The sequence below is a fragment of the Crotalus tigris genome, unplaced genomic scaffold (genome assembly GCF_016545835.1).
Source record: "Crotalus tigris isolate CLP2741 ecotype Arizona unplaced genomic scaffold, ASM1654583v1 scf7180000017545.3456711, whole genome shotgun sequence".
NCBI classification, from domain to species: domain Eukaryota; kingdom Metazoa; phylum Chordata; class Lepidosauria; order Squamata; family Viperidae; genus Crotalus; species Crotalus tigris.
In genome coordinates, this window is record NW_024096464.1 from 833935 (window position 1) to 857056 (window position 23122).

The following is a 23122-nucleotide window of genomic DNA, read 5'->3' on the forward strand; positions in this document are numbered from 1 at the left end:
AAGATACTTTTTCAAAAGGGCAACTGGGATTTTCTTTGTGTGTGTTTTTTAAAAGACGTTTCGCTGGTTGTTAGATGACTGCAAGGAATATAAATCCTTCCACTCTCCTGCATTCAGTCAGAACTGAGGATGCTTCTTGGATGAAAAGTGAAACGTCTTCATGAAAAAGCAAAGTCCAGTTGCCTTTGGGACAGCCTCTTAAAAGCCAATTGTTCATGATTATTTACTGTTAATAAACAATTTCCATTTTGTACTGTTTGCTGTGGAACTCCTGTGTGTGGATTCTGGGGGAATTTTTGGGTATATTTGAAGGTACACAGAACACAGTATCTTTAATTGGTAGGTAACCTGTAATTTTAATTTCAATCAAATTTGGTAGCTGTGTGTAAATTGCCTGACACACATGCTTGCCTACCTTTATTGGCTTTCTCATGTGCTTCAAAATAAAAAACAAAGTAGATTTTGAAGCTCACATTGATAAACTGATTATTACTATATTACAAATGTTGATGAACACCGTTTTGACAAATGTTCTTAATTGAAGGTGAAAGGTTGAGCTAACATTTGTCAGACATAATAAATATATTAAGGAGAGAGAAGTAGTGAAATGGATTTTGTTAGAGCTGTATATAGCACTTAACAGATTATGTGAAGATGTGTTTACTGTACATGGTGTTTTGGGAATAATTTCAGTACTCTGGAAAAAATGAAACCTTGGAATGCTTCTGCCTTCTAGTGGATGGGTATACAGGTTCTTAATTCTTTGGTAGCAATTATATTTACATTTTGTCAATGTTATGAGTGCATGTACTTTGGCTTCAGATTACCTGTGATAGAACTGATGATAGAAAAGTAATTCTGTAATATCTGGATGACCACACATGTGGTAAGTCCATGGATAAGTCATAGACTTTGGCAAGACTTCTTGCCACAGTTTAAACTTTGCATCTTTTGGAAATATTAGAAAACTTTATGAAGGGTTATTTGTGAAAATAAGCTATTCTTTTCATTATTTGAGAGTTGGGTGATGCTTTGTCACTTCTTATTTTTATGCTGCTACTTTTATATGCTGATAATTATCGCTGTTATTTCAATTATCTCTTTGTTCATGTGTTTCAGTGAAAAGGCCGATCCTAGTTATTGCAAACATCGAATCACAGAGGGTGCCAACATTAACAAATCATTAGTTACTCTTGGAATTGTTATCTCTACTTTAGGTAAAAATAATAACTTTTATTTAAACCATAATGAAATGTTAATGGATCACCTATTGAACTTTTCCCATGATGCATACTTGCAAGAGGGCAGGAATAAATAAATGAAGTACTTGTATTCATAAAATATTTCATTTGCTATTAGATGGGAGACAGGATTATAAAAGAAGCATTGGTTGCCTTCATGCTTCGTAAGTTGTGATTTCTTGATGATTTCTGGTCTTGTTCATCTCCTTTTTTTTGGAGCTCTTGCCTTTGCTTCTGTGGATTGATTAATTACAGTAGAGATGTGCATCTCCAGTTTGCCTGTGGTTCCAGAAATGATGTCATGCAGCCCCCTGAGACTCTCTTATCTTGCAGATGACTAGCTGTGGCAATAACTCAAGTTTTCTCCAGTCCCCCCTTACCATACTGTTTTTCCATTGTCACTTTTGCTACCATATACCTCTACTGTTTATCTTCTGTGTTTAATTTTCTTGGGGGTCTCACCTGTCTGCTTCACTTCTTTATCACTTCCAGAACAATAGTTAGCCTACTGGTGTTGTCTTGGCTCTTTGCTTACCTGTAATCAATTTGCAGTCCATTTGGAAAACCAAGGAGAAGCAGCATGGTGACTTGAGAAGATTAGGAAGCAGTGTTCTTTGCCCTTCTGCTTTTCTTCTCACCTTTTTGCAAAAGACGGGAGTGCAAGGAACAATGAAAAGTGCTGTTGGTTTTATCCGCTTCCTCCTGCTAAGTTGCCTTATTTCCCGTTATCTCTTGGTATCAACAGGCAAACAGGAAGCAGCTGCAGTATTAAAGAAAATAAGGAGAAAGAAAGAGCAGTCCTTTTCTTTTAGGCTTAAATTCTTTCTCTGCTTTCCTTCTGTTTCTTTCCACTTTACTGCTTAATGATCATGACATTCAGAAACCTGGACATTTTGTGATCCCTAAAAGAGAGATGAAGAATCACTTAGTGGAGAATAACTTAGTGGATGAATGGATTCTGCCTACTAGCCCCTTCCTAGCAATGGCAGTGGCAAACCCCTTTCTTTCCATGGTGGGAAAGTGTCAGCAATTTGCTGGAGAGAGTAGCAGTTTTTTGCTCAGAATGTATAAAATAATGAGAGAGGATGAAGGTATCTTTCATATGTGAGTGACTGCTCACTTATAAGCTGCCACCCTATTTGCATTTTCTAGCCAGTTTCAATTTTTTCCCCAATTTTTCCATCATGTTCAACTTAGCAAACATATATTAGGGATAATTAAGTGGGTTCCTTGAAGTTATGGCTGTTCTTTATTATTTATTTGATTTTTATCTCACTTTTATTACTTTATAAGTAAATCAGTGAACATACATTTCCAATATCTGCCTTTCCTGGGAATAAATCTTTATATCTGCCAGTTGGGAACTTCCGAAAAAAAATCAGACCTTTCCCTGAAGTTTTTTTTCTTTTGTGCTATTTTGTGCTAATAGAAAACAGTATGGATAGAATAGTATGAAAACATAAATGAGTCACATTATTGTTAAATCATCAGTAAAACACATGAGGTAACATTTGTCTAGGAAAATAGAGTTAAAAATTAAAAGCAAATAAATTAAGTGCAGAAGGCTTGCCAATTACCATTTGTTCAACCAACCATTTGCCACGATGACAAAAAAGTAAGTGTCCCAACACTAGTTTTGGTGCTCATTCTTCAGGGTTTCTTGTTGGAGGTGCATGAGAATTGTACTAATTTAATTCCTAAAGACATTTTGCTTCTATTTTTCTCCTTGTAGTCCCTCTTCCATGACAAGAAATATCCACTGTGCTTTTCTGATGACATTAAAACACCATTTGATGGCTTCCTAGTCTTTATATAAAATTGAATGGCTGAATTGTGATCTTTGGCACCTTAAAGTTGTCTAACCTGTGATCAAAGGGCCATAATTATTCAGTAACAAAACAGTATAGTCTTAGTTTTGGACTGTTCAAAATTACTATAGCATAAAAAATATTTTGGGATTTTTTGAAATAATTTTTTTTTTACTTGATAAGTCTGACCTTTTTTTTTTTTTTTGCTTCTTAGCCGAAAACACTCAGATGTTCAGCAGTTGCCAGAGCATCAGCAGTATAGCCAGTGAAGTGGACAGTGACCGGACCGACAGTTACTGTGGCTCCAGTAGCAATAGCTGCAAGCGTCAAGCTTATATTCCATATCGGGATTCCATTCTTACTTGGCTTCTGAAGGATAGTTTGGGTGGCAATTCCAAGACCATAATGATTGCAAGTAAGTTGAAAGATTGGCTTTAATTTTAGCAATGGTTATATGGTCTAAATATTCCTAAAGGCAGTATTCTGTTAACTGCTCAAGGACATTGTAATGTCTCTTTGTAACATAGAAAAAATAATTGAGCAATTGACCTGTCTTCCACAATATACATTTCAATATGGAACTGTATTTTACATCTGTCAGTAGTTCCTAATGAGAGATGACTGTTTATTTCAAAAGATTGATAAGTACCCTTACACTGTAGTTATGAAAGGCAGAGATCGGCAACATCTTTGTTTTTTAAAAACAACTCAAATTGCTAACAATATAAAGAAAAAACAAGTAGGAATCAACTAAAACAAGACATAATCTGCTAACCTATCAGCACAGCAAACTAAGTATCTGCTGCAGTGTGTTTTGATATCAGATAGAAAGGCAAAACCAAAAACATTTTAAAAAATCCATACGTTAGACATCGTCTTGGGGAAATTTCTTTCCTGCATTCGAGCCACAAATATCACTGTATCTGGTGGGTTTTGGAGAAATGCTTGTCTAACCAGTATTAAAGGACAAACAGGGTTATGGGAATAGATGCTCCATAGGTTTGCTGCAGCAAAGAGTTTTAGGAATTTTAAATGCCAATCATACTTTTAAATTATTCTAGAAACCTACCCAGTTATTGAGTAATTAAACCTATTTGTTAATTAGATCAGGCAGCCATCACTGCCTGCCTGATTGATAAGTTGTCAAATGATGGATAAGCTAAAATTTGTAGAAAATTTTCAAACAGGGACATAGCTACAGCATGTTCCAGTAACTTAGTCAAATGTTAAGGCGTGTGTCATCGTGGCTAAATTTACCTTCTTTTGAGTAGGCATAATTTTGTCTCATACTTTATCAAAAAACAAGTTTGCCTGCTGGTTTATCTATTTTAATAAAGAGTAACTTGAAAAAGTTTGGGTGTAGCCATCTGTTGCAAAGATAGATCACTTACTTATTTAAACAAAGTTTACTTTGGCAAAAGTTGTTTTTTGATTTATTTTTTATCTGAATTATCAAAATTTATCATCATCATCATCATTATTATTATGATTATGATTATTATTCGCCATTAGTCAATTGCAAAAGGCGGCCTTACTAGGAACTGCTTCCATCCTGCAACGATATCTGTAATACCATCAAACATCCACATCTGCCTATCCCAGGTCCTTGGTAAGGACTCGATAGGTAGACAAAATGCCAAATCCAGTCTGAACATCTGGCTGACTGATCCATGATGATGATGATGATGATGATGATGAAGTTGGAAGGGATCTTGGAGGTCATCTAGTCCAACCCCCTGCTTAGGCAGGAAACCCTATACCATTTCAGACAAATGGCTGTCCAGTCTCTTCTTAAAGACTTCCAGTATTGGAGCATTCACCACTTCTGGAGGCAGGTTGTTCCACTGGTTAATTGTTCTAACTGTCAGGAAGTTTCTCCTTAGTTTTAGGTTGCTTCTCTCCTTGATTAGTTTCCATCCGTTGTCCAATAAGTGATTAGATGCACAAAATTATTTTATAGCATAGACATCTAAAATATAGCTCCAACTCCCAAGTCAGTGAAGGATTTACTAGATAATCTTGGATATAACTGCTGGTACTGGAAAGTAATCACATCAAGCAAAGACCATTACTGTTTTAATTCAGTTTCTCTTTGAAACATTTCAGTTTTTGTTACTGATAATTTCTGATGATTTGCAGGCATGAAAAGAGTAGCATATCAACTCATATTTCTCTTGGGTGAATAATAAAATGCAAATGGTTTTGTGGTCAAAATATCTAAAGCACATTTTATCTTTTTTTAATAATTTTCTTTTTCTATCTGTAGCTATTTCTCCTGCAAGCTGTTGCTATAATGAAACTGTGAACACCTTGCGCTATGCTTCAAATGCCAAAAAAATTATTAATAAACCTCGGGTAAATGAGGTGAGTTGCCTTGTGCTGTTTTCTTTGTTATATTAAGAATTTTTGTTAGCTCTCTAAAGGATTATATCATTTTTGTTTGTATAATTTTATGCATTTTTGAAATATAGATACTATAGTTCTCTTAGTGTCGCCTTTTTTTCCTAATACATTATAGTAGTGTTCACTTAATGAGGGAGCATTTGGGATCACCAAGTCCATTGCTAAACAATGCGATTGTTAAATGGAATGTTATACTATGTTGATCTTAATGACATTGGTTTTGCTGTGGGTGGTTAAGTGAATCACTGCAGGTTGTCAAGTGCATCATGTTGTCACTGCAACTTGTGACTTCCTGCCAGCTTCTCCATTGACTTTGATTGTCAGAAGCCAGCTGTGAAGGTCACAAATGGCAATCATGTGACCATGGGGATGCTGTGACCATCATAAATGTATGCCAGTTGCCAAATATCTGAATCGTGATCATGTGACCATGGGACGCTGCAAATATCATAATTGCAGGCTGGTTCTCAAGCTCCTGGATCATGATCAGGTGACTGCAGGGATGCAGCAACAGCTGCAAGTTCAAAGACCAGTTGTGAAACTCCTTTTACATGCCATTGTAACTTTGACTAGTTGCTGAATGAAGCAGTCCATAAACGAGGATTATCTATTGTATGTAGTAGCAATAACAATAGCAATAGCACTTAGATTTATATACTGCTTCATAGTGCTTTACATACAGCCCTTGCTGAGCAGTTTACAGAGTCAGCATGTTGGCCCCCAACAATCTCTGTCCTCATTTTACCGATCTTGGAAGGATGAAAGCCTGAGTCAACCTTGAACCCTGTCAGGACTGAACTCCTGGCAGTGGGCAGAGTTAGCCTGCAATACTGCATTCTAAGCACGGCTCATGTAAAGTATGCTCTCCTCATATATTTACTTATTACATATGCAGTTCCTTAGTAATCATCACACATTGAGAGGGAAGAAGATTTGATTTAGACATCCAGAATTGGGAGAAGTGAAAAAGTTGTGTAATCCTTGATTTTTTTTTCTTTCCTGCTAATTGGGAGGGCATAATATATTGAGTGGTAATGCCAAGAAATGTCTAATGAATATAGCTGAGAACCAATGAATTGTTTCCTTACTTTTTAAAAAGTTCCTCTAATTTTTCAGGATGCAAATGTGAAACTGATTAGAGAATTACAAGAAGAAATACGTAGATTGAAGGTTATGTTGATGAACTTTGAGATGGTAGGTGCAAGTATATTATCTACAATCAAAATAATTCAGTCCATCTGTATATATTGTTAGAAGTGTAATTTTGCTGTATACCAAATCTGATGGCAATCCAATATTGCCTATTAAGATTGGCTTTTCCCCAAGATATCAGTCAGATTTGTTACTGCCTGGTTCCTAATCTAAACCAAGGATCTTGCATCTGCAATTAAATCTTTTAAAGACCCATTTTCATTATTAAGACCATGTCATATTTATTTTGTCATTACATTTTCTCTACTAATAATTTGGCACAGTGTGATATAGCACACTTGACATACAGTGGGCCAAATTTCTGCTGTGATTTACAGGATGATCTGGTAAGTTATCATTAATGAGCTAGGACAGCATCTCTATTTCCAAATTAGATTTCAGCTCACAAGAAGTCAATAAAAGGAGTAAGAGGAACAAATTACTCAAGTAATTGGAAGAAAAATGAGTAATTCAGAGATGCTATTATGTCCAGAAAGCTACCAAACCACTGAAATTATTTCACAAGTATTTGACAATTCAAAGGACATAACTGTAATTTTGGAATAGAAATGTCTACTATGATGTAGTTTAAATATAAGTGTTCCAGTGCAATTGAAAGAAGAGTTCCAAGTAAATCTGCATTCCTTAAGAGAACAAGTTTGGGACTTTTTCTTTATGGATATTAACTGTGATCTAAGAAAAAGAGAGGTTTATATTTATTTCATAGCTATTCTAAAGAAGAAAAAGATTCCATGACGACAAGCTGGAAGGTGTAACTTAATAAGTTTACTCAAGTTAGGATGGATTTTTATCAGCTATATATGTAATTGAAAGAAAGTTCCAATGTACAGTTTTGGGTTTATGAACTGGATTTGAAAATGGGTTTTTCTTTCTTCTTCTGAGTAATTCCTAAAGTTCGTAAAATTATTGGTAATGAATTTGAAAGTATGTAAGTTAGAAAGAAGTTAAAAAAAGATATATTAGAATTTATTGTCTTTAGATTTTTTTTAAAAGAAAACAGTTTCAAAATGGATATAAAAGTATTTTCCCTTTAAGATTAAAGAACACGAAAGAGTATAGTGAATTTTGTGAATATAAATGATAGTGTCAATGCATCCGTTGTCGTCCTTAGGTGAAAAGCAAAGTAAGGAACGCCGGTACACACTGCACTCGTTGACTTCTTTATTTCAAATGTGAAGCAAAGTCAGCGCTGGGAGTGGCTTCCTCCCGGCGCATTATAATTGTGCGCCCCACCCTATATCCCTGCCCCCGGTCCCAAACCAGCATCCGGTCAAATTGTATAAGTGCCCCACCCTTTCCCTGTGCTCTCCCTTTCACCGACGGAATCCTGCCCTCGTAACCCCCTTCCCGCGCGTCTGATTCATGCAGCAGCCTCCCGCCGCCAAGCTCTCCCTGTCTAGCGTCCCCCCATATGGGTATGTCCCCCCCATCCCATGTCCATTCTAGGTCCGTGTGCGAAGGCATGAGGTTCTTTTCCGGCGGCGCCGCGCCGGCCACCACCCGGCTTGCCGGTATCAGCTGAGGCTCGGGGACTTCCGTGCTTGCTAGCAACATATGGCTTTCGGGTGGTCCCGGGCTCGTTAACTCGGCGTTGCTCGTTGCCGCTGGTATGTTGGACCGTGGAGGCGTGTCCGGGACGTGATGCCAGGTTCGGCGATGCGGTGGGGTGGTGGGCTGCTCTGTGGCTTCCGAGCTTGGTGGACTGCCATCTGCTCCCCTGTCCCCTTGTGTATGGCAAGCCTTCAGGGCTTGACATGCGGCCCCTTCTACCATGTTCCTTCCTGGAAAAGAAAGGATGGAGTTTGCATACACGACATGGCACCCATTTCGTCCTGGCTTCCCTGGACACTTACGGTGGAAAGCCCTGATTAGTTTGGGTGCATTTATATCCCCCTCCTCTACCCAGGTAGCATCGGAGAGCGGGTATCCCTTCCACCGTAGAAGGTATTGGATTTTACCGTACCGCCTTCGGGAGTCCAGGACCTCCTGTACCTCGTAATGGGACCCCGAGATTGGCCCCGGTACCCCATCGGTGTAGGGACTTCTATGTGCCGGTTTGAGGAGGCTACTGTGGAACACTGGGTGGACCCTTCCTAAGGAGGCGGGCAACCGTAATTCGACTGTAACTGGGTTGATCACCTTGGTTACCTGGAATGGGCCCACATACTTCGGACCCAGTTTTTTGCACGGTACTTGTAACCGCAGGTATTTGGTAGCCAAATACATCCAGTCTCCCACCTTGAATGGTTTATGCTCTGCCCTTTTCTTGTCCGCTTGGATCTTCACAGCTGCCTCGGCCTTCCGCCGCGCTACCTTCACCCGCTCCCAGAGCTCCGTGACTCGGGAGTACCATGTTTGAGGGGTTTGTCCCCTACCCACCTCTGGTGACCATTCGGGAATAGGGTTAAAATCTACACCAAATACGACTTTGAACGGGGTGTACCCGGTACTGCTGTGTACGGTGTTGTTATATGCCACCTCAGCAAACGGTAGGAGATCCACCCAGTCCGTTTGCTGAAATGACACATAACTCCGAAGGTATCTTTCCACCATAGCATTCGCTCTCTCAGCTGCCCCGTTGGTACTTGGATGGTACGCTGAGCTTAACGCCTGAGTTGACCCTAGTAAATGAACAAACTCCCTCCAAAATCGTGCAGTAAACTGCACCCCTCTGTCTGATATAATTCTCTTGGGTGTACCATGGAGCCGATAGATATGTTGAATAAAGAGCCGTGATAAACGCCTTGCTGATGGCAGCCCTTTGCATGGAATAAAGTGCGCCTGCTTGGAGAACAGATCTATCACTGTCCAGATTACATTGTAACCTCGGTTTTCGGGTAGCTCTACTATGAAATCCATGGCGATCTCTTCCCAGGGCCGAGATGGATTGGACACTGCCTGTAACAGTCCCATGGGCTTTCCTACCCTGGGTTTCGCACTGGCGCACACATGACACCCTCGTACATATTGTTCAACATCTACTTTCAATCTGGGCCACCAAAACTGCCGCCGCAGTAAATGCAAGGTCTTTAAAAACCCAAAATGACCCGCCTGCTTGGCATCATGACACCTCCGAAGAACGGATGTACGTAGGCTTTCGGGCACATACATCTTGTCGCCTTTCCACGCCACGCCGTCTCGGTTGGTCAACCACCCTGAATGCTCGTTTGCCCACTTATCCGTCAAGAGGGCCGTCCTGATGGCCTGCAACTCGCTTCCTTGAGAGTTATGAATTGCACTTCTAGCTATCTCATGCTGAGAAAGGGGTATTACCGCCTGTATGACCTCCTCCCGTCTACTATGATATTGTGGCATTCGCGACAATGCGTCGGCCAGAAAGTTTTTCCCTCCCGGTACATACCTCAGCACGAACTTAAACCGGCTAAAGTATTGGGCCCACCGGACATGTTTGGGAGCCAATCGTCTTGGGGTTTGTAGTGCCTCCAGATTCTTGTGGTCCGTCCACACCTCAAAAGGCAACTCGGCCCCTTCTAAAAAATGTCGCCAGGTCGCTAAGGCCCATCGGACCGCAAAGGCCTCCTTCTCCCAGACGGCCCAACTACGTTCAGCCGTTGTGAATTTTCGTGAAGTATACGCGCATGGCTGCAACGCCCCGCTATTGTTCTCCTGTAGCAGCACTGCCCCCACCGCCACATCGCTAGCGTCCACTTGGACCACAAATGGGACGCTTGGGTCGGGGTGGCGTAACACCGGCTCTTTAGCGAATAATGCTTTCAATAACTCGAACGCCTTTTGGCAGTTCATGGTCCATTCCAACTGTTGGCTTGGACGAGGTTTCCCCTGCAAATGTTTCGTCCTTAAAAGCTCTGTGAGAGGCTGAACTACGGTGGCAAATGATGGGATGAACTGGCGGTAAAAATTCGCAAATCCGAGGAAGCTTTGTAGTTGGCGCCTAGTTTTGGGGGCTTGCCAGTCCAGTACTGCTTGCACCTTGCTCGGATCCATTTCCACCCCGTGCCTTGAGATACGATACCCCAGATAATCTAGTCTTTCTTGGTGAAACTCGCACTTAGATAATTTCACGTAAAGCTGGGCATCGAGAAGCTTCTGCAGTACTTGCCTCACAAGATTAATATGTTCGTCCTTCGTTGTGGTGTAAATTAAGATGTCATCTAGATATACAAGGACCCCGCGATATAGATGTTCATGCAACACCTGATTGATTAACTGCATGAACACCGCGGGGGCCCCTTGTAATCCAAACGGCATGACGCGAAACTGGAAACTACCTAACGGGCAATTAAATGCCGTTTTCCACTCGTCGCCAGCCTTAATTCGTACTCTATAATACGCCTCTCGTAGGTCCAACTTAGTAAATATGCGACCTGTCCCTAAATGTGCCAATAAATCCTTCATAAGGGGTAGGGGGTATAAGTGCTCAACGCATACTGCATTCAACCCCCGGAAATCGACACATAAGCGTAACGATCCATCTTTCTTTTCCTTAAAAAGTACGGGTGCCGCTATCCGCGAACGGGCCGGTTGGATGAACCCCCGTGCTAAATTCTGATCGATGTATCTACGGAGTTCCTGCACTTCCGTTGGTGTCATAGCGTACATCCGGGGTTTTGGGAGTTTCACCCCCGGCAGTAGCTCAATAGCGCAATCTGTCGATCGGTGAGGAGGCAGTTGGTTGCAATCCTCCTCGCTGAATACGGCCGCTAAGTCCCTATACTCCTCGGGGTATGGCAGTTCCCCCTTCCTCTCCTGGAGCTGCGCTGTTGTTCCTGGGACATCAGGGGCCTTCTCTTCAGCATCGCCACCCACTGGCATTGGGCCTACCCCAAGACGTACGTGACGGTAACCCCCTCCCCACCATATAGTAGGAGTCCATTTATCTAACCAAGCTAGACCCAGTATAACAGCCTCTGTCATAATGGGCACTACGATGAAGCGTAATACTTCCCAATGCTCTCCCAGGTCCATGCGTACTCGTTCGGTAACATGAGTCGCTGGAACCCCTCCCAACAATGACCCATCCACCTGCTCGAACCTGATGGGTTGTGTTAATTTATATATCCGGAATCCGCTCTCCACCGCTACTTTCCTACTAATCAGGCATCGTGTGCACCCGGTGTCTATCAAAGCCTGACATGCCCTTCGTACGCCCGTTGCCGGACTCGTTAGGACTATAGGTAAAACAAAAGGCCTAATGGGTTCACTCACCATTGGATCAGTGGACCCATCGTCGGGACTGTCCTCGCCGCCCTCCATCTGGTAGCGCGCGACTGCCATGGCCTCTGGAGTTGCTGGGGACCCTCTTCTCGCTGCCGGGGTTGGTTGCTGGGTGGCAGCTCTCGAACCCTCAGCGGTGTTCTTCATGGGCGTTACTTTACTAACTGTTACGGCCTTACGGGGGCTAGGGGCCGGGCAATCGGCTGCTCGATGGCCCGGTTGGTTACAGCGGAAACAGCGGAAAACAGCCTCTCCCGGTGTCCCCGATGACTTGGGTGTTGCTCGTGGCTGGGCCTGACTTTCCTCACGAGGCCTATCCCCGAAACGCCGTGGCCGCAGAATGTCCCCGCCTCCGCGATGCACCTCTTTAAGGCCCGTCTCAAGCTCGACCACCAGCTTGAACCAATCTCGAAGTCTGTTGGGCACTCCCCGGTATACGCAGGCCTGCCGTAGATCATGGTCTAGGCCGGCTCTAAAATGATGCACCAGCAGTCGCTCCGGCCATGAAGAATGCAAACGGCCGGCCATCCTCCGGAAATCTCGTACATATTCAATGGCCGGGCGCTTCCCTTGCTGCAGCGCTAGAAGTTCGGCCTCGGCTCTCTGTGCGCGAGTGGGGTCTTCGAACCTCCCGTGCAAAGCGTCCAAGAACAGCCCCGCGCTCCCCAACTCGCGGGCATGGTCGCTATATAGGTCGGCCGCCCATGCTGCCGCCTCTCCACGCAAAGCGGCGGTGACCGCGCCGACCATGGCCCACTGGGAGGCATATAATTGTGCGAACTGATCCAGGTGGCTTATGACCTGGCCCAAGAACATCGCCAGTTGATCCGGGTTGCCGTCAAACGTGACAGGTATAGGAGGGGCCCCCCACGGATTCCCTGGACCCCATGGCCCCAAGGGTTGGCCTGGCATGTTAGTAGCGTATCCCGTTACAGGTCCCCGCTGGCCTACACCCCCTGCCAGCTCAGGGCCCCCAACCACACCTCCGGGACCAACCGGCCGGGCCGGCTGCGGCTGACCTGGCGGGCTACCCGTAGGGAGACCCGTAACGGCAGGCCCACCAGCCGAATGCGGCAACCGCAGCCGCGGGCTGCTTAAGCGAAACCGGGATGATGGAGTGCGCCCCGCAGAATCCTCCTCCGACTGCCAAACATTAGAGGCGCCCCTATAACTCGCCTCGCCGAACCTGTGCCGCAATATATCCATTGTTTCCTGGCCTGGAGCCGTGGAATAGCTCCAGTCCTCGTCGTCCTCTGTGGTGACTCGTCTCTCCCTCCATCCCGAGTGAATGGGCTTCGGCCTGGGCGTTGGAAGCTGATCCGCCTGTCCTCCGGTCAGCACCGGGCTTTGCCACCACTCCTCCTGAAGCTTAGTGGCCCCGGGGTCCTCCACGCCAGGTCCCGGGTTTGCAGCTAACAATAATTTAGGCCGCACCACTGGCTGCTCGGCCGCCGGCTCCGGCACCGGAACGGCCTCCACGGCTCCGTCAGCGCCGGCAGCCACCACCTCCCCCTCGACCAGGGGCACCCCCTGTGTGCCCTCTGCCATACCTTGCTCCTCGCGGCACACGGAAGAACGGAATACGGAAAAGGGGAGCGCTGACTTTCTGTCAATGCATCCGTTGTCGTCCTTAGGTGAAAAGCAAAGTAAGGAACGCTGGTACACACTGCACTCGTTGACTTCTTTATTTCAAATGTGAAGCAAAGTCAGCGCTGGGAGTGGCTTCCTCCCGGCGCATTATAATTGTGCGCCCCACCCTATATCCCTGCCCCCGGTCCCAAACCAGCATCCGGTCAAATTGTATAAGTGCCCCACCCTTTCCCTGTGCTCTCCCTTTCACCGACGGAATCCTGCCCTCGTAACCCCCTTCCCGCGCGTCTGATTCATGCAGCAGCCTCCCGCCGCCAAGCTCTCCCTGTCTAGCGTCCCCCCATATGGGTATGTCCCCCCCATCCCATGTCCATTCTAGGTCCGTGTGCGAAGGCATGAGGTTCTTTTCCGGCGGCGCCGCGCCGGCCACCACCCGGCTTGCCGGTATCAGCTGAGGCTCGGGGACTTCCGTGCTTGCTAGCAACATATGGCTTTCGGGTGGTCCCGGGCTCGTTAACTCGGCGTTGCTCGTTGCCGCTGGTATGTTGGACCGTGGAGGCGTGTCCGGGACGTGATGCCAGGTTCGGCGATGCGGTGGGGTGGTGGGCTGCTCTGTGGCTTCCGAGCTTGGTGGACTGCCATCTGCTCCCCTGTACCCTTGTGTATGGCAAGCCTTCAGGGCTTGACAGATAGTTTACAAAGATCAATAAGCCTAATTAGAAATACATATTACTTCTCACAACAGGGAAGAAAAAAAAGGAAAAAATGGATTTTGGTTAAGATTATGATGTATATTATTTTAAATAAATATTTTATTTGGTCCTGTTTCTGTTGGGGATATTGTTTCTGATTTTTATATTCTATATAGAAAAAATGAAATTTAGAATTTTGGTTTGAAGATTTAATAATTTATTTATTTATTTATTTATTAGTAAAATTTATATGCCTCCCAATCCCTAGGGACTCAGGGCCGCGTACAAAATTAAAACAACAAGTATAACAATTAAAAATGAATACATTCACACAGCATGTCCCAATCGAATCCCCCCCCCGGGGACATCAACCCCAGGCCTGCCAGAACAGGAGAGTTTTAATAACTTTCTTGAAGGCCGGCAAGATGGAAGTAGTTCGAATCTCGGAGGGAAGTTGATTCCACCACGTCGGAGCCACCACAGAAAAGGCCCTTCCCTGAGGGCCCGCCAGCTGACATTGTCTGGCCGACGGGACCTGAAGAGGCCCAAGTTGCGTGCCTGCACTGAGGGAGGTAAATTTCCCCCCCCAGGACTAATGATGAACCATCAGAACGACCCTTGGGGGGCAAGACCCAGAGCCACTCGGTCTTGTCGGGGTTGAGTCTAAGCCTGTTCACCCCCATCCAGACCCTCACATCTTCCTGGCACCGGCACATCACGTCGACTGCTTCACTGAAAGGACACGGGGTGGAGATATATAATTGGGTATCATCCACATACTGATGATACCTCACCCCGTGTCGCCGAATGATCTCACCCAGCGGTTTCATGAAGATGTTAAAAAGGAGGGGGGACAGGACCGATCCCTGAGGCACCCCATAATCGAGGCGCCTAGGGGTCGATCTCTGTCCGCCCGCCAACACCGACTGCGACCTGTCAGAGAGGTAGGAGAACCACCGCAATACGGTGCCACCCACCCCCACCTCTCCGAGACGACGCAGAAGGAAACCATGGTTGATGGTATCGAAAGCCGCTGAGAGGTCAAGAAGCACCAAGATAGAGGAATGACCTCTATCCCGGGCTCGCCAGAGGTCATCGGTCAGTGCGACCAAAGCAGTCTCAGTGCTGTAGCTGGGCCTGAAGCCAGATTGAAAAGGGTCTAGATAATTCTTTTCATCCAAGGATCTCAAGAGTTGGGACTTAATTGTGTAAGTTATAGAATTGGCTTTTAATAATTATAGATAAATTGAGATTATAACTGTATTAGTATTTCACTATGTTGGGAACGGTCAGAAGTCAGCCCTTCGTATTTTTTTTTCTTTTTCTTTCTCTAAACCCTTCACTTCCCCCCTTTTATTTTCTTAATTTTTATTTCCCATTGTATTTTATGTTATTAATAAACTTATATATTATATATATTTGTTTCTTGTATGTCCTTAGAAATTAGTGCATTGTGAATATAAGAATGTTAGACCAGGGCTTTTCAACCAGTGCTAGAGGTACCACCTGTGGTACATTGGCACCTGGCAGGTGGTACGTGACCATCCTAGAAAAGTGGTAGCGGGGGAGGGGAATGAGCTGAATCGGTGGCAGCACCGCACAAGCCTAAGCGAGAGATGGCTGGAGCTACAGGGCTGTCAGGGCTCAGCAGAAGCGCCAGGATCAATGCTGCTTTCCAGCTGATTGGCGCTTCTTCGAGACTGTCAGGGCTCAGTGGAAGCGCCAGGATCAGCGCCAGGCTCCAGCTGGAGCTCGGCGCTGATCCTGGTGCTTCTGCTGAGCCCTGAAGAAGCACCAATCAGCTGGAAAGCAGCGCTGATCCTGGGGTTTCTGCTGAGCCCAGAAGAAGTGCCGATCAGCTGGAATGTTGCAGCATCCCCAGAGTCTTGTGATTTACATTCAAATGCTTGGCAACTGATTCATATTTATGATTGTCACAGGGTGATGTGAAGTGACCAAAACCTGCTGCAACCATCCAGCAGACAGGGGGAATAAAAACCAAACACTTCCCACCCCACCCACGTTTTTGTTTTTTTTTTTTGGTCATCAAGTTTTTGACACCTTGCTAGATGACTGGTGGTATCGGATATTGCCATATCCTAAAAGTGGTACAATGGGTGAAAAGGTTGAAAAGTCCTATGTTAGACCTTCTGCAATATGAATAGTCACATATACCATAATTAGGACAGAGTGCTTTCTGTTCTTGCTTTGTTTTCCCACTCTCAAGTCATTAATTTGAACTGACTATAGAAACATTTCAGAAATCTTATTAATGCTTTGTCTCCACAGATGAATTCTAGTCTTCCATGGAGTGATGACAAAGAAGGAAATCTTACGGAATTAGTTCTTCAGAATGAAATTAAGGTTGGTATGCATTGTGTTTTTCTCAAAACTGTGCAGTAGGAGATCGTGGGCCCAGATTAATGTCTTGGAGAATAGGGGAAAAAGAAAAAAATTGGAGTGGAAGAAAAGTTTTGAAATATGTCCTAGTATTTCTGTTTGATAAATAAAATGGATAAGTTATGAATGAAATGAAACCCAATCATTTTTTTAAACTAAAGGAGCTTATATTAATACAACTTTTCAAAAATAGGTAAAAATATAGAAAGAATAAAAAGAGACACCGTTGACAATGGTAGTGTTTTTACATTTAGAAAATGTGTATTCTAGATTTCTGATTCTGGCTTCCTCATTGATTTTGCTTGTCAGAAGGTCACAAAAGGTGATCACATGACCCCAGGACACTGCAACCATCACAGATGTTGCCAACAACATTTGGAGTAATATATAACCGTTATAAAAAGTTTTTTTATCCTGCCCTTAGTGCTTTTTATAAATAAAGCAGCGAACACACCATACTCTTTTCCTCATATTTTCCCTTCTGAGGTGGATTGGGCTGAGAAAGAATGATTGGTTCAAAGTCTCCCAGCTGGCGTTCATGCCTAAGGCAGGACTAGAACTCACCATCTTCTGGTTTCTAGGCAAGCAGCTTGACCATTACATCAAACTGGCTTTCAGATTTTGTTCTACTTGCACGAAAAAATATTAAAATAAGCACTTTTTTTCTCATTTATCATCCCCAAAGATTGACCAGTTGACAAAAGATTGGACAGATAAATGGATTAACAAAAAAGCTATTATGGAAGAGTACAGCATGGATATCAACAAGAAAAAAGCTGGAGTGACAATAGAGTCCAATTTACCTCATTTCGTGGCCATGGACGATGACATCCTTAGTACTGGAGTCGTACTATATCATCTCAGGGTGAGATGAGATTTTTATATTTAACTATTACTTCAAAATGACATAAGCCTTAATTATGAATAGAAAACTTTAATCTGCAATACTTGCCTAATAACATAACTGAATAATTGAAAAGGTTCAGAAAACAGAATATATAAAAGTTCATATTTTAATTCAAATATTTCTGCTCCTATATCTAATATATTATTGGGGTTTCATAGGGTCTCAGATATTAAAAGTCTGAATAATATGATCAACAACACAATATTAAAGATTACATAGTAATAAAGAGTAGCAGAAACTTTTAATAATTAGCTATATTCTTAATAATAGATATTTTATCTTTACCATAATGATCACATTTTACTGCATCTAGCGTTAAACATTTCTGCCTGTTATTTTTGTTATGATTTACATGTTTGTGTCACCCAAACCTTAAAGTTCTCACATTTTAAATTATAGTTGCCATTAGGTTTTTTTTAATCTGTCGGATGCTGAAAAGGAAAATATGCCTACATATGAAATATTTCTGGTTTGGTAATAAATATAAGCACTTTTAAAGTTTTAACTGTGCATATCTATGTTCAAAGTATACAAACAGGCTGTTATCTTAGATGGCAAAACAAAAAGGAAAGTGGATAGATTAAAAAGAAATGTATTTTTAAAATCATCATTTATACCCCAGAAGAACTAGAACGTCCAACTTGTTAATCACTTGCCTAAGAGAAAGGAAGTTGTAATATAAATTATAACATCTGTGCATTTTAATATTGTCATGTTTGTTCCTAAAGTGTTTAAAATATAATGCTAGTTTTATTTGCTGTTTAGAATACCTAATGCAACGTTGTATTTAGAATTCACAGTTAATGCTTTGAATAATACAATTTTCAACTGAGTTTGTTAACCCAATACTTTCCTTTAAAAGTTACAATTTAGGCTCCTTTCCAATTAATAACTATTAGCCTCAGCTCGAGGATATCTCAGTTACAATTCATAAAGTTTAGGTCTACTTCTTTTACATTTCTTCTTGGGCCAATTTTCTGAGCTGTTGTGAAAGCAGTTTGTCAATCTTCTGTCAACACAGGCCTTGCTGTTTGTATGATGTGAGGTACTTCAGTTGCAGCTGTAGTGGTGATTGCCAAGGGCTGGGATTTGCTCAGTTCCTACTGTCCACTTCTGGACTCTGGAAGTGGGGCAGGCAGTCCACTCAACTCCACCCCACCCAAAGAGATTTGCCTTTTTTCCATAGGTGGCTATGTGACTGATAGGCAGATATTTCAAGCTCTTAAAAGAGCTTTTGCTGTAATGGCTATGGACAGCAAAGCCATCCTGCTGAACAGACCTGTGGATCATCTCCATCTTTATGCAGAATGTGGATGAAGGCTGCTCACAGTCTGGGTTGGGACTTCCCAGTAAAGTAGAAGGGAAGAGGCTCTCTTGCTTTATTGGGAAGGTTCTCAGTCCCAGATCCTTGGGGCTGGAATGATGGAAGCTGCATTAGCCATCTGTCAAAATGTGTGCTTCTTCTGTCCTCTCCTCATATTAGGGAGAATGATTATTGGATGTTTTCATTGCCAGCAGAAAAACCCACCAATCATTACATCTTATTTACTTTGCAGTACACATTTAGGTCAATACCACTCATGAACCACATTAATGAAGCAGAGTAGACATCCTTTGTCTCACGTTAGGTACTGGAGACCATTGCAGAGATAATACAAATCCATCCTCATTATTGGTATTTCAGCAGAATTATTGCGATATAATTAAGGGGGGATGTACAAAATTAAGGAATTAGTGTTGATGTTCATTAATATATCACATTCTTTTTTTTCTAAACTAGCATCCATTGTTTAAAATATTCATATTGTTTAATTTCAGTTGGCAAAAAATACTTCAATTTGCCTGATGAACTTTTTTCATCTTAAAGTTTTGGCATATGCATGATTTCGTCATACTTATGCAGCTGAAATCTTTTGCTTAAGTGTTTAACTAGAACAAAAACCTGGATCCTTTTCAAATGTCTGTTCAGAAGTTTGCCAAGATTAGGAAGAATTCTGTTGTGGCAAAGCAATAGCTCTAAACAGTTGGCTAGAGGCAATCCTACCACAGTACATCAGATTCAGACACACTGCTGTAGAAATATTTTTAAATAATTATTTTAAATATTTGTATGTTGGTCTTCATAACAAAGTAAAACAGGTCTTCATTTCTTCATATTAATTAATTTATAATACTTGAAAGAGGCTGAGGATATCTTTATATAGAAAGAAGCTAATTTTGCAGTTTTTATTAAAAGGACGCTTATTAAACCCTTTTGCGCCTGTTTCATTAACACTACACTAACAACCTTGTCCCGTCTTTCTTTGCTTTTAGATGCTGCTTTTTTCTTTTCTTTATGCTTTGCCTTTTTAAAATTCAGGTATCTGTTATTTCAACTGAGGAACAAGAAGGTAAAATGCTGTTTTTCATTACCATAATAAAAATGCTGCTGCACCATGTATATGAGTAGCAAAGAAAATCCCAATATATGTCTTGTTTCTATATTAACGTATCTATTTATGGATCTTGGCTGATGATAGTAATTGATGTAAAATTGGAAATTTAAAATTACTGTGAAATAAATTCTCTTGAGGGGAGAAAGGATCACTTGTATCACTGGGACACATGTTCTCTGTGCCTGATAATGCCATATTTCAGCGACATAAAAGTTCTCTGATCCACAGTTCTGATTTCTTATTAAATAGAGACTAGCTTATGTTGCATATAATGTAAAATCTATAAATTTTACATGTGTACCATCTAGATTTATTGTTGTCAAAGAAAATTCCTTGTTCAGATAAAAATTGTTAATATAGATAATTGCTTTATGCTAATCCTGAGAATGAAGGTAATTTAATTTGGTGCAATAACTTCATTTTTTTTTTTTTTTAGGAAGGAACAACCAAAATTGGAAGAAGTGATTCAAACCAGGACCAAGATATCGGTAAGAATTATGATATAGGATGCAAGGGTTTACAGGCTTAAGATCACCTTAATTAAAAGCTACGTTATGGTTTTTCATAGATCCATTTATTGGGCATATGTGTACATAAAGTTGCCAAGAAAACTGCTTGGACATGTTCATAAGGTCACCAGGAGTTGAGCTTAATTTAAAGAAGATTTGACTAACTTTTTACATTGACCAATGTTAAGTTCATCAAATGATGAATGTTCCCATAATATATTTTGTTCCATTATAAATAAGTAACATTATAAATTATGTTATAATGTATTATTTTGTTGTTAATTGCGAAGTCGTGTCCGACCCATCGCGACCCCATGGACAACGTTCCTCCAGGTCTTCCTGTCCTCTACCATCTTCTGGAGTCCATTTAAGTTCACACCTACTGCTTCAGTGACTCCATCCAGCCATCTCATTCTCTGTCGATAATGTATTATAATTGGTAGTAAATAATACATCAGCACAGTCAGCTACAAACAAAATAATTATTTCAGAAAATGGTTATGCTGGTATTGTGAGGCAGGTAAATCCTATGTGTTAGGAAATCATTCTTTAAGCACATTTTTGTATTGAGGTTGGGCCATGTTTGATGGCTTAAATTTTAATGATTGAACAACATTTTGATCCTGATAGGAATATTGTTACAGTAGTGGCCAAAATTGTGGAAACCTTTTGGGAAAAGTGTATTTTTGAGGTTTGATGACTAATAACACCACTTTTTTTGGAGTAGTACCAAAAAATTATATATCAATGGAAAGATAATTTAATCAAGAATGTAATGCAACAAAGTTTGTTCAATTATCTGTACTGTATTCTATGAAAAGTTATAGCCAAATAACCAGAAAAAGGAAGCACAACTTGCTTAGATTGATATAAGGTAGCTTTCCTTCATCTGATTGTAGCCAATGAGCATGAGTGTTTAGAGAGCCAATCAGGTGTCATCTTGTTTTGGCAATGAGCCAATCAGATCACAGTAGGATTCAGTTATTGATGTCATGTATTGAAGCTAAGAGGAGGACATTTGTCAGTGTGTTATTTGATCGCTATCAAGTTGGTTGGGTTTTTTTGTGTTCTTTCATTTAGTGAGCTTGTAAAACATAATAAAATTAAAGTAATGGTGCAAAGAGTTGAATGGTTGCCCAGAAAGCAATGTAAAATAGTATTATTAAGAGAACAAGGCTACAGTTATAAAGAAATTAGAAGAAAAATTGGTGGAAACTTAACCAAAGGTGGCATTTCTACTGTACACTTTTCCCAAAAGGTTTCCACAATTTTGGCCACTACTGTATGTGTAAACATGCAAGTATTCCCTTCACCCTGTATACAACTTTCACCTGCATATACCACATCCACTGCTTCTCATCACTTTTCTACCCATTTGTGTACGCACCTGAGAAGAAGTATGAAACAATGTTGTTTTCTCCAGCCACCTGCTTTTGTTAGTGATTTTAATAAAATTCATGGTTAGTTATTGAGAGGAAGTTGAAAAAAATGCCTTTGGGAAGCAGAGGCATAAATGCTGTTCATCTCGAAGCATAGTTGGCTTGGAGAGTAAAGGTAAACATAGTCCTTTTCCATCTAAGCTGTGTTCTGCTCAAGATTGTTGCTTTTCTTTCTTCTAATCAAGTGGAAAATTGATAGTCTTCCACTGCATTAGTATAAGTTGTAGGAGAAGGAAGAAGCAAAACGGTGTCTTCTTTCCTCTAGGAACCAATGTAAATTATTGGTTTTCTTTTTATAACTTTCAACAAGCAATCTGATCCAACCAGCTAACACACTAACTTGGTTTATGAGCAAGTGTTTTTCCATTAGCTCTAATAACAGCAAAATTGCAGCCCATTTCCTGCTACTCAGCTGTTCAGACTGACTAATTAGTTGCCAGTGGGTAGTAACCTGCAAGCCATCCATCCACGTTTTCATTATTTTAGGCACTGTAGAAATTATTATTACTACTAATAAACATATCAATTCTGACAAGTTTTTCTAGATACAATGAAGGTTTGAAATCCATACACTTTGTAGTGTTGCAGGGTCAGGGGATTGAAAGGGACCATTGTATTGTAGACAATCGGCATGGGATTGTGACTCTGCGGCCTCTTCAGGGAGCACATTGTGTTGTAAATGAGCAGGAAGTAACTGAGTCTATTCGTTTATCACAAGGTAAGAATTTAATGTTCACAGAATTTTTAATGGCTAAAATTCATACCTAAGGATGACATCAGATCTAGAACTAATAGTAGCTAATGACAGTTCTATCTTCCCTAGGTTTTTAAAATCCTTTAAAACTATCTAAAATTGGTGACCATTGTACACATTTTTCTTCCTGTTTCATAATATTTGAATACATGAGTCACTCATTAAATATAGCAATATAGTCAGGACAAACAAAAGAAAGCAACTCTACACATACTGTAATACATAATCTATGGAATTAACTTTATAAGATGTTGCCTGAGGGAGCCAATGAGTATATTTCTGTATTGACTTTCAAGCATTTGAAGCACTATATTGTTAAACTGCTCTGGCCAGTCTGATAAATTTGCTTTCTGGCTGATGTGTCTCCTTACATAAGTAAGCCAAGTTAGGTGCACTTGCGGCTGCTTTAAGATTAATTCTCCATACCATGGTGAAGATTAATTGACTTTTAATATTAATTCACGTGTCTTTGTATTTTATTGTTGCTTTATTTTCCTTTTAACCTTACTTACTATTTTAATCCTTTACATTGCCTT

General features: G+C 41.6%; 1 protein-coding gene across 6 annotated transcripts in view; it reads left to right on the plus strand.

Moving 5' to 3' along the window:
• Nucleotides 1-23122, plus strand: part of STARD9 (StAR related lipid transfer domain containing 9) — a 113087-nt gene that overhangs the window by 36633 nt on the left and 53332 nt on the right. For 4 of the 6 annotated variants that reach the window (XM_039327819.1, XM_039328173.1, XM_039328258.1 and 1 more), the window contains 8 exons: nt 1120-1217; nt 3264-3464; nt 5316-5413; nt 6569-6646; nt 16432-16506; nt 17228-17407; nt 20321-20372; nt 22413-22550. In XM_039327819.1, coding sequence (XP_039183753.1) covers nt 1120-1217; nt 3264-3464; nt 5316-5413; nt 6569-6646; nt 16432-16506; nt 17228-17407; nt 20321-20372; nt 22413-22550 — 920 coding nt within the window. The remainder of the gene's footprint in view (nt 1-1119; nt 1218-3263; nt 3465-5315; nt 5414-6568; nt 6647-16431; nt 16507-17227; nt 17408-20320; nt 20373-22412; nt 22551-23122) is intronic. The other 2 variants (XM_039327905.1, XM_039328000.1) reach the window with 2 other exon arrangements.